At 54.9% G+C, this 15,649-nt stretch overlaps 1 protein-coding gene across 1 annotated transcript in view; it reads right to left on the bottom strand.

Annotated features, from left to right (window-relative positions):
- The window catches only part of COL22A1 (collagen type XXII alpha 1 chain), a 201,486-nt gene that overhangs the window by 76,249 nt on the left and 109,588 nt on the right, over nt 1-15,649 (bottom strand). Inside the window, exons 31-38 of the mRNA XM_052651665.1 lie at nt 14,877-14,909; nt 11,876-11,929; nt 11,435-11,488; nt 10,425-10,478; nt 9,711-9,764; nt 8,154-8,207; nt 4,868-4,972; nt 3,492-3,536 (exon numbers count right to left, since the gene is read on the bottom strand). Of these exons, the coding sequence (XP_052507625.1) occupies nt 3,492-3,536; nt 4,868-4,972; nt 8,154-8,207; nt 9,711-9,764; nt 10,425-10,478; nt 11,435-11,488; nt 11,876-11,929; nt 14,877-14,909 (453 nt within the window). The remainder of the gene's footprint in view (nt 1-3,491; nt 3,537-4,867; nt 4,973-8,153; nt 8,208-9,710; nt 9,765-10,424; nt 10,479-11,434; nt 11,489-11,875; nt 11,930-14,876; nt 14,910-15,649) is intronic.

Below are 15,649 nucleotides of genomic sequence, written 5' to 3'. Positions count from 1 at the left end.
AGGGCTATAGCTCATAGGGTCGCAAAGACTCGGTCAGGACTAAAGCAAGGGCACGCACGCCATCTGTCATACAGGTAGCTGGGCTGGGATCCTAACCCAGCTCCATCGGAAGGCAAAGCTTGTTCATTTCGCTAGAAACAAGTCCACCCAAGAGAAGGAAAGGCATCATTATGAGTCTTTTTCTGGCTGTAAGTCATTATGAAGGGCTGAGAAAGCACCAAGGAAAATCCCTGTAGAGCACTCTTAAGTCCCCAGGGGTTTCAGCACCAGGGACAGCACCCAGGCAAGGCCCACAGCTGAATACTGTGAGGAAGGGCATCTCTCCCCTTCCTCCCACCTTGTCCCCCCATGAGCCCCTCATTCTACAACTAAAGATCTCTCTGATTCCAATTTACCTTCCCAATGCTAGCTGACTAGGGAAACCTTTATTCTAAACTACATTCCACCTTGCAAATACGTACAGTATTAACGCTGAAAGGGTCATCTGTTTACACATCTCATATGTAAACACTGGCTGGTCAACTGTACCCCAGGGCAAGGCCCTCTGCACATCCCACCCCAGGTCTCCGCCCACAAAACCGCCTCCCTGCACATCCACCGGGGCTTCTCTCTCCAAAAACAGGCTGACAGGGATGAGTCAGGTCTCTCTAGACCCCTCACCTTCTTGCTGAACCCTAAAGTAGACTCCACAGGGTGATCTAATGATAAGGATCACTAATATTTATTGGGCACGTACCTGTGGCGAACATAAGGCTAGGCAGGCAAATACTTCATTTGCATTACATCATTTTTTTCCCCAAACTCTGCCTGGGAGGTAGATTTTTATCAACCTCATTAATAAGCAGCCCAGAAAAAGGACGTCTTTACCCATTTCCGCATCTCTTGTTTCTGGTTCCCTTTTCAGTGCCCTTGCCTCCTTGCCTTCTAAGAGACAATTGATTTCTCCCAGATCCTGAAATCTCTCCTCTCGGGGGAACTGAGAGCTCAAAGCACTGCCGGGCAGATGCCGGGCTCACAGCATCATGCAGGGACCTCAGACACACGTCTGAGCTGGCTGTGGATCAGGGGTCCTCCAGTCCCTGGTCCTGCCGCCCTGCTCCACACACACCCACTGCTCCGGGCACAAGGAATTATTTTACAGGCCTACAAATTCAGGCAAAGTTGTTTCCACTTTTTTTTTTTTTTTCTTCAGAAGCTAGGGAGTTGCCAAATATTTGCTCAGATCACTCAAAAGAACTCCCTCATTTCTTTTTCCTTTCATCATGAACAACAAAATCACCATTAGGGGAACACATGTGATCTTTATCAGTACAAGCTCAGTATGACTGCAGAGGTCCCCTGCCTGAAGGGTGGAAAAAATCAGGCAGCAAGTTTAACCTAGAAAGTGAAAGTGAAAGTCGCTCAGTCGGGTCCGACTCTTTGCAGACTATACAGTCTTTGGAATTCTCCAGGCCAGAATACTCGAATGGATAGCCTTTCCCTTCTCCAGGGGATCTTCCCAACCCAGGGATCAGACTCATGTCTCCCGCACTGCAGGCGGATTCTTTACTAGCTGAGCCACAAGGGAAGCCCCCAGCAATTACTCCTGAGTTCTCAAATTCCATATCCTGGTTATTACTGTAAACCAAGACTTTTACATACAATAAAAACAATATACTCTGTGGTTTTGTAGCTAAGATCCCAAAAACACAGCTGAAAAATTAAAGGAGAGAAATAAAAGAATGAGTGTCTGGGCCTTCAGATATAACTTCCCGTAAGAGCGGCATAAATGGATTCCCAAAGTGTTGTATCTTCAGTACCTGGGCTGGGTGGTAGGGATGTGGTTTAGGAAAGTGCTGGCTGACTCAGAAAGTGGGTCCAGGAAAGATAGCCACTGACACCAAAGGCACATAAAAAGAAATTTTAAAAATCGGTTTGCATAAATATATGCAAGTGGATAAAAATATGGTAACTCTACAGTAATGCTTCATGTGATTTTGAATATATTTGTTAAACTAAAGCAAAAAATAAACATTCTATTGTCTCTCACTGACTACGTCACCCACGTTCTTAAGTTTATGCATCTGAGCTGGTCAAGCAGTCCTTCCTTGGCTGTGGGTGCCTGTACAGCACATGCTCTGCTCTGAACACGTTCTATCTCGTCCTCCTGTGGTCTTCTCCCAGGTTAGGGCCCCACAGAGAACTCCTTCCTTGTCTTCCCCTTCAGCTGCTACACACCTTAGAATAGGGACAAACATCATCTCTGCCAAGAAGCCTTCCGGAGTCAAACCAGGCTGGGCCGGGAGCCCCCTCTGACCACTTGTGCCTAAGCCTCCCTCTATCCCAGTATCTGTTCATCTGCTTCTCCCCCGGCTCCTGAGCCGATAGAGGGCTGGGGAAACGTGCCACTCATCCCTGACACCCCCCAGCCCACCTCCAGATCTGACATGCGGCAGAGGCTCAGTGGATCCACAATGAATGAGATAATAAGCATGTTGTTAACGGATGCATGAATGACTCAATGAACTCATTGATTCAGTGTAAGGATAACTTCAGGAAAACTGTCCTCATCACCCAGGAAAGCTCTCTTATGAATACTCCCTCATGGGCAAAGTCGTCTTTTCTGAGTCATGGTTACAAGCAAATTAAAGAAGAGACGCCTGCTATTGACTGAAGTGTCTGCCTATCCTCTCCGAGGCCTGGCTAGATGACAACCAACTCCCTCCCATGCGGGGTCAGGAGGTTGGTGGAAATGAATGACCACCTCCAGGCCTGGCCCACAAAATCTTCCCACAAGGTCCTCCACCATCTTTTCCATCATTTACTACTGCATATGGAGGACTCGATAGGAGACACTGAAGTCTTACAGGAGCAAGTGCAGGGGGCTGGAGGAACGTGGGTCCCTGGATGGCCGTGTGGTCAGGACTGTCCACTCACCAAAACTCCCATTACACTTAACGTGAATGAGGAATAAACTTTTACTATGTTAATCATCTGAAATCCGAGGACCCTCTGTGTCCCCAATTAAACTAACAATATAAGACTTGTCATTGTCTAGTCATTCAGTCGTGTCCGACTCTTTTGTGACCCCATGGACTGTAACCCACCAGGCTCCTCTGTCCACGAGATTTCCCAGGCAAGAATACTGGAGTGGGTTGCCATTTCCTGGTCCAGGTGCTTTTCCCAACCCAGGGATCGATCTTGGGTCTCCGGCATTGACAGGTGGGTTCTTTACCACTTAGCCACTGGGGAAGACCCCAGTACAAGACTAGGTCTACTTCGGTGGCTGCAAGCGTCTTTTGCAACTAATTTAACTGCAAGTATTTATTAAGGAACAACTGTGTGGCACCCACTTCCATCTCATGGTTCAGAGCTGCAGAGGCTTTTGTTAGGTGACAAGTGATGAACGTGGAAGTAAACAGGGGTGACCAGAGATGCTCGCAATTAAATCTGGCATGTTCACTTTCTAAGTGCAGCCCACGGTATCTACAGCTTGGTAGACAAATACTCACCTTGGTTCCCATAGGTCCTGGTAATCCAGGTGGGCCACGAAGTCCCTGGGAAAACGAATGGAACAAAGACGATCATGGGAGCACGAATGAGCATCTGCCCATCTACCCTGTGCTCTGGGGACACACAGGATGGGGCTGTCTCCACGATCTGCTGTGTGCAAAGCAAAACCACCTAGTTTTGAGACACAGGACCCCTGGGTGTGAATTCTGACTCTACCACCTACCCGTTCTGCGTGACCTCGAGCAAACCCCTCAGGTCTCTCTTAGTTTGCTTTCTTATTTAAGATTTTTTTTTCCTTTCGGTTTTTAGGTAGTGAAATTTCATTTAATTAATTTTTATTTTATATTGGAGTATACTTGTGCTGTTTTTGAGGTGTACAACAATGTTGTATACATTGAGGCATGCAATGTTGTGTTGGTTTGAGGTGTACCACAAAGTGACTCAGTTATATATACACATATGTGCTGTGTGCTCAGTCATGTCCCACTCTTTGTGACTCCACGGACTGTAGCCCACCAGGCTCCTCTGTCCATGGCATTTTCCAGGCAAGAGTACTGGAGTGGGGTGCCGTTTCCTTTCCAGGGGCTCCTCCCGACCCGGGGACCAAGCTGCCTCTTGTGCCTCCCGTGCCGGCAGGAGGATTACACATACATACGCCCACTCTTGTCCAGATTTTCCCATATAGCTTATTACGGAGTATTGAGCAGAGATTGCTGGGCTCGGAGGTCCTTGTTGACCACCTATTTTATAGTAGTATGTATATGTTAATCCCAACCTCCTAACTTATCCCTCCCTGCAAGATCCTTATTTTGCAGATTCCCTCAAATAAGGTCAAGGCCAGGTGTCAGGTTTCATGGTAGGGGCTCTTCTGATCCCAAAGTCTGGTCTCTTTCTTACTTACCACTTTCTGTCCAGGACACACTAAAGTGTTTCTAAGTCCCCATGCACGTAACACCCTCATCAACTTACACATACAGCTCATCCGTCTGCAACAGCCACTCTGCTATTCCATCTAAAACATAATTCCTTCCAACTTGCACTTTTCGCATAGATGCCACCTCCTGTGTGAGGCCTCCACAGCTTACACAGATCAGGATGGCCGAGCTACGGTCATCGAACTGCTTGGCTGTCTCGCGAGCATCTCAACAGCACAGGCTCTAACCTGTGTCTGCGTCCTCGGAGCCTGACCCACAGCCAGCAGTCCACACGGGACCCTGTGCCGTGCTGGCCTGATGCGGGCGGGAGCCAGCTGCTGCCCCCATACAAGACCCCTTTCCCAGCCCAGCGGCTTTCTTGCAAAGTTTGACAGTGGAGCCTTTTTCCCTTTTCTAATTCCAGCCTGGTCGTTACAGTCACCGAAGCCCCTGACACTTACCGGGTCTCCATCTTTCCCTCTTCCGGGGGGCCCGGGAGGCCCAGGGGAACCAGGATCGCCCCTGGGGCCGGCTGGCCCTGGGTTCCCTTCTTCTCCCGCTGCTCCCTGGAAAGACAAGTGGACAGTGTCCAGGATCAATGAGATGCAGAAAGTAAGTTTTTCAATGGACAACAAGCTAAAGGGAGGGCTTCCCTGGCGGCTCGGTGGTAATGAAACCGCCTGCCAATGCAGGACCGAAGGGTTCAATCCCTGGGTCAAGAAGATCCCCTAGAGTAGAAAATAGTAACCCACTCCAGTATCCTTGCTTGGAAAATTCCATGGACAGAGGAGCCTGGCAAGGTGCATGGGCTTGCAAAAGAGTCAGACGTGACTTAGTGACTAAACCACCACCGCCACCTGAAAGGGGTAGGTGGGCTTCCTGGTAATGCCCTGCTTCAGAAAGCCCACCCCTTCTGAAGGCACAGAGGACAAGCTGTGTAATGTGACCCCCAAATTCAAATGCCAAAGCCCTTAACTCCGGCACTTCAGTGTAGAAATAGGGTCTCTGCAGGTGTAATTAGCTAAGAGGTGCTGATACTGGAGTAGCACAGAGCCTAACCCAGAAAGCACTGAGGTCCTCACGAGAAAGGGACGTCTGGGCACAGGCCTGTGTAGGGGGAAGTCCCCGCGAAGACACGGAGAGAAGACGGCCGTCAATAATCCAAGGAGAGGGGCCTGGAAGACATCCTTCCCTCACAGCCCCCAGGAGGAACCAGCCTGTCTGACACCTTGATTTAGGACTTCCAGACATGGTGAATGGTGACACAGCACGTTTCTGTGGTTTAAGGCATGCAGTTTGTGATGCTCTCGTTACAGCGGCCTTAGCAAACTATACAGCGTTGAACATGGGCACGAGAAGGACACTAGTAGTTTTCTGGTCCAACCTTCCGCCCGCAGTAGGAAGCCATCAGGTGTGCCTCTTACAGGCAGCCCTCCCATTTTTGCTTGGACTCCTTTGAAAGCACAGAGCTCACCACCTCCCCAGGCAGTTTTTATCTCCTTATTGGGCAGTTCCATTAGACACTGTGTCTTTATACTCAGCCAAGACAGTCTGCTCTGAAATCTTCCAGAGGTTTGACTTCAAACTCGGGGCTATGCAGACAAAATCCAATTCCTTGTCACACGACAGGCCTTCATTGATGTGAGCACCACTTGGGGATCCAAAGTGCGGAGAGAGAGAGGAAGCCAGGATCTGATGAGGGAGGGAGCTGGGCTTGGAGTTTGTGCCCTGTTTCTGACCACAAGCCAGGAGCCCCGTGCAGCCCCAGCTGTGGAATGCTGCGGGGACCACGTGGGCCACAGGAAGTCCCTTTCCGGGCAGGGCTCTCTTGGACCTAAGCTGCAAGACCTAAGCTGAACCAGACATTCCTGATGCAGAAGTGAGGGGAGGTACCATGTCCCACGGAGGACAAAGCAAAGGATGGAGAGGACTTCTCTCCAGGCACAGGGCAGGATCAGCTTCTGCAGGTCTCAGGTCACTGGACAGGCAGAGAGAAGAGCAGGTCCTGCTGTCAGGGACTTTACCACTTTGTACAGCACGGAGGGATAGTCCCCTTGCAAACGCAGTCTTCTGCTCATCAGAGCAGAGGTGTCTGGCTCCCTCTAGAGGCTGAGTGAGCCAACTGCCGTTGCTGTTTAGTCACTAGTGAAAGAGAAAGTCGCTCAGTCCTGTCCGACTCTTTGCAACCCCGTGGACAGTATAGGCCACAGAATTCTCCAGGCCAGAATACTGGAGTGGGTAGCCGTGCCCTCCTCCAGGGGATCTTCCCTAGCCAGGGATCGAACCCTGGTCTCCCACACTGCAGGCAGATTCTTTACCAGCTGAGCCACCAGGGAAGCCCTAAGTTGTGTCTTTTTAAGTCATGACTCTGAGCGACCCCATGGACTGTAGCCCGCCAGGCTCCTCTGTCCATGGGATTCTCCAGGCAAGAATACGCGAGTGGGTTGCCATTTACTCCTCCGGGGCATCCTCCTGAACCAGGGATCGAAATCAAGTCTCCTACCTGGGAAGCCCCAGACGTTCTCATGTTTGCTCAACTAGTCCTCAACATTCCCTTCTAACCAACCCTCTTCTAAGCTCCTTCTAATTTGTCAGTGCCCAGAATAGAGGCCCATCCTTTGCACGTGGTAATAATCAAAGCAAAACAGATGGGCCAGATTTCTTTTTTTTCTCCCTTGCTTAAGGAGATTTTCCACAGGCTGGTCGATCATTTTTCTTCATAGCAAATCACTCCTTCTCCGAGGGATGCATTTAAAAACAGCCTTCCCATCAAAATGTAAAGGTTTGTATCTATTCCTGTTACAACGTTTTGCCAAAATAGAAAAGATAAATGGAAAAGATAAAATAGAAAAGATAAAATGGTCACACCTTCCAAAGGTCCCAGGTGAAGTGGACCTGAAGGAATTTGCATTACTAAGTTCAGACAGGAGAACTGGGTAGGGGTTGGCTGTGGAAGACACATCAGGAGTTGGGGTGGGGTGAGCAGGGTCACTGGGATTTCTGTCTCTGGATGAGAAGCCTCTGCTGGGGGCTCGGGACAGCAAGCCCCTCTCCCCTCACCACCTGCTCTCTGCCGCACGTCAGGGCCTCAGCTCCTCCTCGCCATCTGTGCGGCCCCGTGGTCCGTGTGGGCTCAGTGTGAGCTGGAGACCGGGCTCCTCAGCCCTGACACTGCTGATGCTCGTGGCAGACAGTCTGGGCTGAGAAGGGGCGCCGTCCTGTGGGTGTTCAGAATCCCTGTCTCCACCCACAAGATGCCAGAAGTCGGAGTAAACATGGGAGACACGTGCTAGAATGCGAGGTCAGGACGTGTCACCTGGGATTCCAAAAGGCCGGGGAGCCTGCCCCTCTGCCCTCGGGGCATTGGTGTTTTAGGGGAGGACACCATGTCTCTCTGCTTCCTAATGAATAAAGCTTTTCTCGTAGCCTGGGAAGGTTTAACTGCGCATGCGATAGTGTGGGGTGGCTATGCTGGAGCACTGAATTGAGAGAAAGGGGGGCTTGGGAGGCAGACAGACCAGCTCTGCGGCTCAGCAGCCACGGGACGCAGGACAAGAGCTTCAGTCTACACCTCTGTCAGGCGGGGCCCCATCTGACCCTGCGTCTGTGGCGAGGGTTAGAGGAGCCGACTGCAGAGGAGCCCTCGGCCTCCCGGGTCCTGAAGCGGGTCTGAGCGGAGCGGGCTCCTTTCCCGCCTCTTAAAAGCTGAGAACCGCCGCGGAGGATGGAGACCACACTGAGTCTTACCTTCTCACCACGCTCCCCATCTTTCCCAGGGGGGCCTCTGGAGCCCGGGGGACCCTAGGGAAAGAAAGGTGATTGACAAGGTCAAGTTCAAGAGGGCCCAGGGCACTCAGAGAAGAGCGATGGGCCCCCTCCGGTCAGAGGCTCCTGACTCGTTCTCCACCTCTGACTTATTTCTCCTCCACCGCCCTCCCACCGCCTCCCTGTCCCCTGGGACCGTCACGCATCCTCGCACATTAGAGCTCTAACCACATGGCCCTGCTTCCCGATGGCCTGCCCACTGTGGGCTGTGGCTCTCAGATGGCAGGCAGGGCATGGCGCGGAGGGGACCTCGGGGAGGAGAGGGTGACCCAAGAGCACAGCCTTGGCGTCGGTGACCTGCCCGTGTTGTGAGCGTCCCTCAGAGGCTGACTTATCGAGGCAAGGCTCAGGGCAGGCGTCCCGCGGATGCACCAGCAGGGACGTCAGAAAGAGGACGGGCGGGTAGGGACACATTCACGCGGCTGCAGCTCGGTCCTGCTAGGGGCTCCGGGGTCCAACGGCAGACATGCACCCGGAGCGGCTCCCCAGGGGCGAAGGAGGTGGGCCGCTTACACACCCGTCGGCCAGGGCTGCTGCTGCTGCTGCTGCTGGGCACGTGCCGTGCGGCTGGACCATAAGATCTCTTAGGCCAGAGAAAACCCTGGGCCAAGGGATGCAGGGCTGGCTCCGGGAAGAGCGCACTGACACTGCGGGGCAGGGTGACGTGACGCGGGCCAGGGTTTCGCGGTTTCCACGGCGACCACTGAGCACGTAATGCAGTCTCCCTGCGCCTCAGTCTCCTCCGGAGTGAAATGGGGCCACTTCTGGCACTCCCCTCCCAGGGTCGTGAGGAGTCAGTGAGCGTGAAGGGCTGACAACAGTGCCTGGCACACACCTACACCCACATCTGTTCTCTAAGCCGCTGTGGTTATCAACAGAAAAGATGGTGATGGAACAGGACTGGACTCTACCTATCCGAGGAGCACAGTTCTCCGATGCCCTTCACTGCATGCCACTGGGCGTTGTGCTCCACAACTGAGATAGAAATCAGTGCCCACAGTGGCTCTTAACGCTGGTCCACAAGCAGACCCCAGGTCCCCCACGGGGTGGCCTACAGAGCCCACACGCTCCAGGCTGAAGATGAAAAAGCTGAGGCCTCAGGAGGCCCCCACAGAGGCCTGGCAGCCAGTGAGCTGTGGCTAGGACCCAGCAACCCGACAGTCAGGGTTGCCATTCCTCAGGTTCATCCTGCTTCCTCCAGGGCCAGCTGTGATGCTGATCCAGCATCAGCACTACTCACAGCTTTCTCACCCCAACAGTTTCCTTCACCACCGGAGAGCTCCTGAGTTACCAAGAACCTCAGGTTGTAGCTCTGTAGGTATCTTTGCTGGGGCCTCAATTTCTCCATCTGTGAAATGGGAGCAGGGATGCCTACGCCCTGAGTTCTGTCGTGGAGGATACATGAGTTAACCAGGGGGGTGGACATCGTGGATCCACAACCAGTGCTGGTGATCCTCCCCGCCCACCCCAGTTACTCACCACGCTCCCTGGGGGGCCGCTGGGGCCAGGGGGCCCTACAAGTCCAGGAGCTCCCTATAGAGAGGCAGAAGACGGTCAGAAAGGCAAGGAATTGATTACAAGCAGCTCCCCCTGTCTTTCTCCAAACTTGCCTCCTATTCAGCTCTCCCTGATTCGCCCAAAATGCTTCTAGATGACATTCCCTCTACAGGAAGGATGACCCTCCTGTCCAGGAGGGTCAGGAGGGTGCAAGCCTCAAAGGAGGTGGATTCCAGCACAGAAAAGGGGCAACAGGAGGCCAAGGACTCTGGGACGATCCTAAGGCCACAGCACAGAGGTGGCAGAGGAGGAGTGGGTGTTGAGGGGAGGGCAAAGAAGAAGGTCAGGTGCTGTCAGGCACACGTCTCAGGTGGGGGGGGCATGGGCTCTAGCTTCAGAGAATGGGGGAATGGAAACCCTGAAAACGGAACAAAATCTGCAGATCTGCGCTATGGAGACACGTGCTCTGGTACAATGCAAGTTGACTGTAAGGGTATGAACAAGCTTTGGAGACGAGAGGGAGGATCCGGTGAGGCGGGTGGACAGGAGCCGGCCCTGGGCCCGGCCAGCCCTCCAGTGTGGATGGCACCTTCCCAGCCCCATCCGCACACTCAGTGGGGAGCTGGGCGCTGGGGGCAGGGGTCGGCCCAGCCCCCTCCCATGGGCCCATGAGGCAGGTGGCCAGGAAGGACTCACAGGGCTCCCAGCTGCTCCGGGCGTTCCCTGGGCGCCTTCTTGTCCCTTGGCACCCTGCACGAGAAACAGAAAGAAGTGAGACGCCTCCTGCAATGCTGGCCTCAGCCCCACGCAGCGACGTGGGGCACCTTTGTCATCAGAGTCAGGTGACCCAAAAGCAAAGGACAGGATTCCCTAGCGACTCAGAGACAAAGATTCTGCCTGCTAATGCAGGAGATGCAGGTTGGATCTCTGGGTTGGGACAATGCCCTGGAGAAGGAAATGGCAACCCACTCCAGTATTCTTGCCTGGAGAATCCCATGGACAGAGGAGCAGGGTAGGCTATAATCCATGGGGCCACAGAGTCGGACACGATGGAGCGACTAAAACACCACGACCAAACTGAAAGGACGGGGAGCAGGTTTACAGGAGCAGAGATCACAGGTCCGGGCTCCCTAAACTCCTTCAGTCTTCACTTCCCCCAGGACACAGGCAGCATCCCCTGCCCTTCATCTTGAAGTATACGAGGCGCAGAGGGATGGGCCTGCCCAGGTGCACACAGGCAGCTGGGGGCCCCTGGGATCTGAGCTTGGACAGGCCACACAGAGCACGCAAAACACTGCCCAGCACAGAGCCAGTTAAGCAGCCAATCAAAATACAATCAAAATGCCAACACACTCTAGGTGTCCTTTAAATTGGCACTGGAGATTTCCTGCATTTGAAAAGCCTCCGAGAGCCAGGACCACCTGGATTTTAAGAGTTGTCGGGGAGGGACGGTGCAGCAGGTTACCAGCTCTCCTAAACCCACGCTTCAGTGACAGCGAAATGACCTCCTGGGCTCCAGGGGTCGCGTTTTGGGGTTTTCTGGGAGACCTCTCTCCCCAGGCCCTGGACTCAGTCCTAGCAGCGCCTGTTGCAGCGCCCCCTGATGGACACTCCTAGAATGACAGGGTGGAGGGGCCGGCGAGGGGCAGAAGAGCCCGCGCGAATTTCTGCTCTGGGAGCCAACAGCGGACAGAGGGCTCTCTTACCGGTGGTCCAATGGGTCCCCGAGGCCCCAGTTCTCCAGGGTGACCTGGCGACCCCTGCAATGAAACCACCCATCAGCGGACGAGGTCACACCCCTGCTCTGGGGAGGCATGAACACGGGCAACGGGAAGGGATTGAGATCCACAGAGAGGAGGGAGGAGGAAGGAGCTACATTCAGCTCAGCAGGGCTCCTGTGTGTTCAGACAGGCCCTTCGGTGTCCAGTCTCAGGAAAGCAAACGCACAGGGTGAGGGGTGCGGGGCAGGGGTGCGGGGAGAGGTGCTGGCAGGGGTGCGGGGCAGGGGTGAGGGGCAAGGGTGAGGGGAGGAGTGAGGGGCAGGGGTAAGGGGAGGGGTGAGGGGAGGGGTGTGGGGGAGGGGTGCGGGCAGGGGTTCGGCAGGGGTGCAGGGGAGGGGTGTGGGGCGCAGAGCAGAGAGCACTCACCAGCTCCCCAGGCGCGCCAGGATCGCCCTTCTCTCCCCTGGGCCCTGGTTCTCCCTGTTGGCAGAGAAGCAGAGTAAGGCAGCTGCGCCTGGCCCACCCTCAGGTGGGCCGCGCGGACCTTCTGGGCCTGTGCAGGCACCTTGCGCTGGCGGAGAAGCCGGCACCGCCCAGTGCAGTTCCCACGCTGCTTTCTCCACCCACGACCTTGCCCCCGAGGCTCCTGCCTGCCCCCAGCCGCCCAAGCCCATCCCTGACCCCTGAGTTAGTGTCCCCACGGCCTGGGCTGGGGCCCCACTCCCTCTGCATCAGCCGTTGATGGAATGTGCACGCTCCACCCCAGAGAGCCAGGGTTCAGTGAGGACGCCCCGACAATGAGGCTTTCAACAGAGGCAAGCTCCTTCCTCCTTCCAGAATCTCCATCTCCCACCAGCTCAGAAGAACACACTCTGGCTCCATTCGTCAGACAACATCCTTATCTCTAGCTTGCTTTCCTCCTAGAAAATTTCCCAAGGCAGGAATTTGCAAAAGCATTTTGTCTGGTCCTCAAGTCACTGGAGACATGACCCGTAAAGATGGAAGGGCTGATGGGATGGATTTGGGGGATCCAGAGGGAAGGAGTGAATCTGCTTCCTGCCAGCGGGGGAAGGGACTGTGGGGGTCGGGTCAGGAGAGGGATCCTGAGGCTCTCAGACAAGATGCTCAAGGCATTTCTCCCCAGGGCCGGAGATCCAGGAGCAGACTTCACCATGGGGGTGCCTGCTGAGCTGAATGCTGAACACAGGTGCCTGCTTCTCCTCCACCGCCCCCCGCTGGTGATGCCAGCCCAGGGAGATGCCCGCTCTGGGCTCAGCAACTGCAGGGCACTGGCCAGGCCTCCCGGAACCCTCTGCAGGCGCAGGGGGTGGGTCAGGCTGCTCTTCCAGGGAGCGGCTTCTGAACCAGTTACAAAGCCCCTGTAAGCTCTCAGCTGTACTGTCTCCCAGCCTGAGATGGCCTGTCCCTCCGACCTCCAGACAAGGAACGGGTTCCCACTCCTCTCTGACATTGGACCCGCACGCCAGCTGACAGCCCCTGCTCTGCTCCCCACTGTTGTCCCCACGCTGCCTCGTGGCCTCCCCAGCTGGGGTCCACGACACCCCCAGGAGGCTTCTTGTTCTGCAACAGGAGTTGGGGCTCTCCTTCCAGCCCTCCTCCCCTTTCTATCGCCTTCTTAATTCTGCTGCAAACCTTGTGCATACATGCACGCTAAGTCGCTTCAGTCGTGTCTGACTCTTTGCGACCCTGTGGACTATAGCCCACCAGCCTCCTCTGTCCAAGGGACCTGGCTGCCCCTCCAAATCTCCAGCCCCCGCTGTGTGCAGGGACTGGAAGGCAGACCACTGAGGTGAGCAGGGAATAATCAGAACAATGGCTTCCAAAACCATCAATACAAACACGGTTACCATGGCAACGAGGCAGCCCCAGACGGATTCATGCAGTAACCCCCAATTAATCTTTTTCTCTCGTGGACACAATTTCCTTGCTTTGCATCTCCAAGTGGCTTCCTGGTTTCCGCAGAGCTCAGACCCTGCAGGAAGGTGTCCCCCTCACCAGGATTCAAAGGGGAGGCTGGGCAGACCCCTGGCCTCTCTCAGTCCCTTCCCCGGGGGAACACCTCGGACATCATCTTTTACAGATGGAGCGATTCCCTTACAGAGAGGTGGGATGTGTAGATTTGCCACAAGCTTTAGGGACTCAGGGTGGGCAAAAGGGAGGAGTCCCAGAGGATGAAGGGCTGAGGCATCGTGTAGGGGGGTATGGTTCTGGAAGAGGGAGGCAGCGGGCCAGTGTGACAGAGCCTTGAACCTCGGCACCGGCGGGGACAGCAGTTCGGCCAGGGCCTTACGGCCAACAGCTACATCCTGATTCCTGACTCCAGGAAGGCCCTGTGCAAGGTACTTCGCTCCTCGAGCCTCAGGCCATCATCTGCGAGCTGGGCACAGGGCCGGTCGGAGCGATGCCTGCCCTGTGCCCGCCACATTCAAGGCTCTCCTGCTCTGTCCCTCCGAGCCCTTCCTTGGAGAGAGAAGACACAGCCGGAGCCCCACCTGCTCTCCCCTCAGCATCCTCGGACACTCCTGTGGTCCCCTGCCTCCCCCCACCACCAGGGACGGCACCCCTGCCCTCTCTTCCTCCCCATTCCTCCTCCAAAGCAGCTCAAAGTCCTCCCTCCCCTTCCACAATGATTTTGGCACTCAGTCTGTCTCTCTCTCTCTGTGCTCCATTCTTTTCCATCACATCCAGGATCTCTTTAGCTTCTCAAGTTGTAGTTACTTAATAGCAGCCATGTGGAGATGGGTCCTCTCCTAAGCCTCTTGGCCGCTGCACATGGTGCAGCGGGTCAAGTCCTAACCACAGGAGAACCACGTCCCCAACAGCGAAGCAACAAAGGAGGTGAGCTTGGTGGTGTCAGAGACGCTGAACACACTCGTTTTCACAGAAGCCTCTCTAGAAAGAGGAGGGAAAGGCTCCTGGAGGCTGCGGCCACGCTGAGTGTCCTTTTCCATCATGCGCTTCCGTCTTCAGAAAGAGCCACGCGCTCTCCCGCCGGCCGTCTCCCCAAAAAGGCTCAGTCCCCACCGGCCCCTCTCAGACTTGGCCCCCAAGACCCCCAGGCCGGCCCCCTCTGCCCTTTCACTTTCTGCCACTCACAGGGCTCTGTCCTGCTTGGAACAACCGGCCACCCCGTGCAGTGAGGGGGTCACTTTACCCAAAGAGAGGGGTGGCCTTTGCCCTCGGCTACTGGGAGGCCCCCTCCTGGGCCCTGACCCAGGAGGTCCCATCTGCCCCTGGAGCTGGTCCCTCGCCCAGCCCGCTCCCCGCCGGCTGCCAGGACAAGGTTGGGAACCCAGAGGCCTGACAGCGGCTGGCAGGTCAGGGCCCTGCCCCCCAGAGGACCCAGGGGCATCGTGAGCCAGGCCGGGGGGGCACCGGGCAGCCACAAGGTGCCACCGCTACTTACGGGCATTCTCGGGTGTGGTGTGAACAGGGATGTCTGCAAAGGAGACAGCAGAAATGAGACAGATGTGAGTGGACAGCAGCAACCTGCCTCAGACAGACTTACCGGTAGAGAATGCAGCCGCGGGGGCCCCTCTGATGATTTCGACAGAATCACACATTCCTTTTAAAGCCCCTGCCCTCCGTATGAGGCCATCCCCTGCCTCGGCTACTAACTGACCAATCCCTACATGCCCAGACAAGGGCAGTTACCGGAGAGCCATGGTCCTCTCCCTTCCTGCCCCCCCACCCTGAAAGTGATTAAAGCACAGAATATCAAGGCTGGAAAGAAACATTCAAGAGAAAAAAAAAAAACATGCAAACCATGCTCACATGTTTATACAGCCTTTTTTTTCCTTTAATTTAGTATGTATTATGTACCAGAAACTACACAATGTCCCTTACATATTTCAGTCAATTTTCACTACAAATGTGCAAGACACAGCTCCATATAATATATATTTTTTCCTTAACAGATGAGAAGATGGAGTCTTTTTCCCACTAAATAACATGTTTAAGATCACAATGCTGGTGAGACACACAGCTGGGATTCAAACCCACTCTTCTTCTGGCTCCAAAGCCCCTGCTCTTTACTCACACCTGAACCCCAACTCACAATGCCCACCCTGAGACCTGCAGAGGGCAGAGGCGTGAGTCACAGGTGTATACCCACGTTGCAGTCTCACCCTGGACACACTGCTTCCTGCCTCTGACCTCACCCCCACAGGCAGCAGGTGG

The sequence above is a fragment of the Budorcas taxicolor genome, chromosome 14 (genome assembly GCF_023091745.1).
Source record: "Budorcas taxicolor isolate Tak-1 chromosome 14, Takin1.1, whole genome shotgun sequence".
NCBI classification, from domain to species: Eukaryota; Metazoa; Chordata; class Mammalia; order Artiodactyla; family Bovidae; genus Budorcas; species Budorcas taxicolor.
This window is presented reverse-complemented; position numbering and strand designations above follow the sequence as displayed.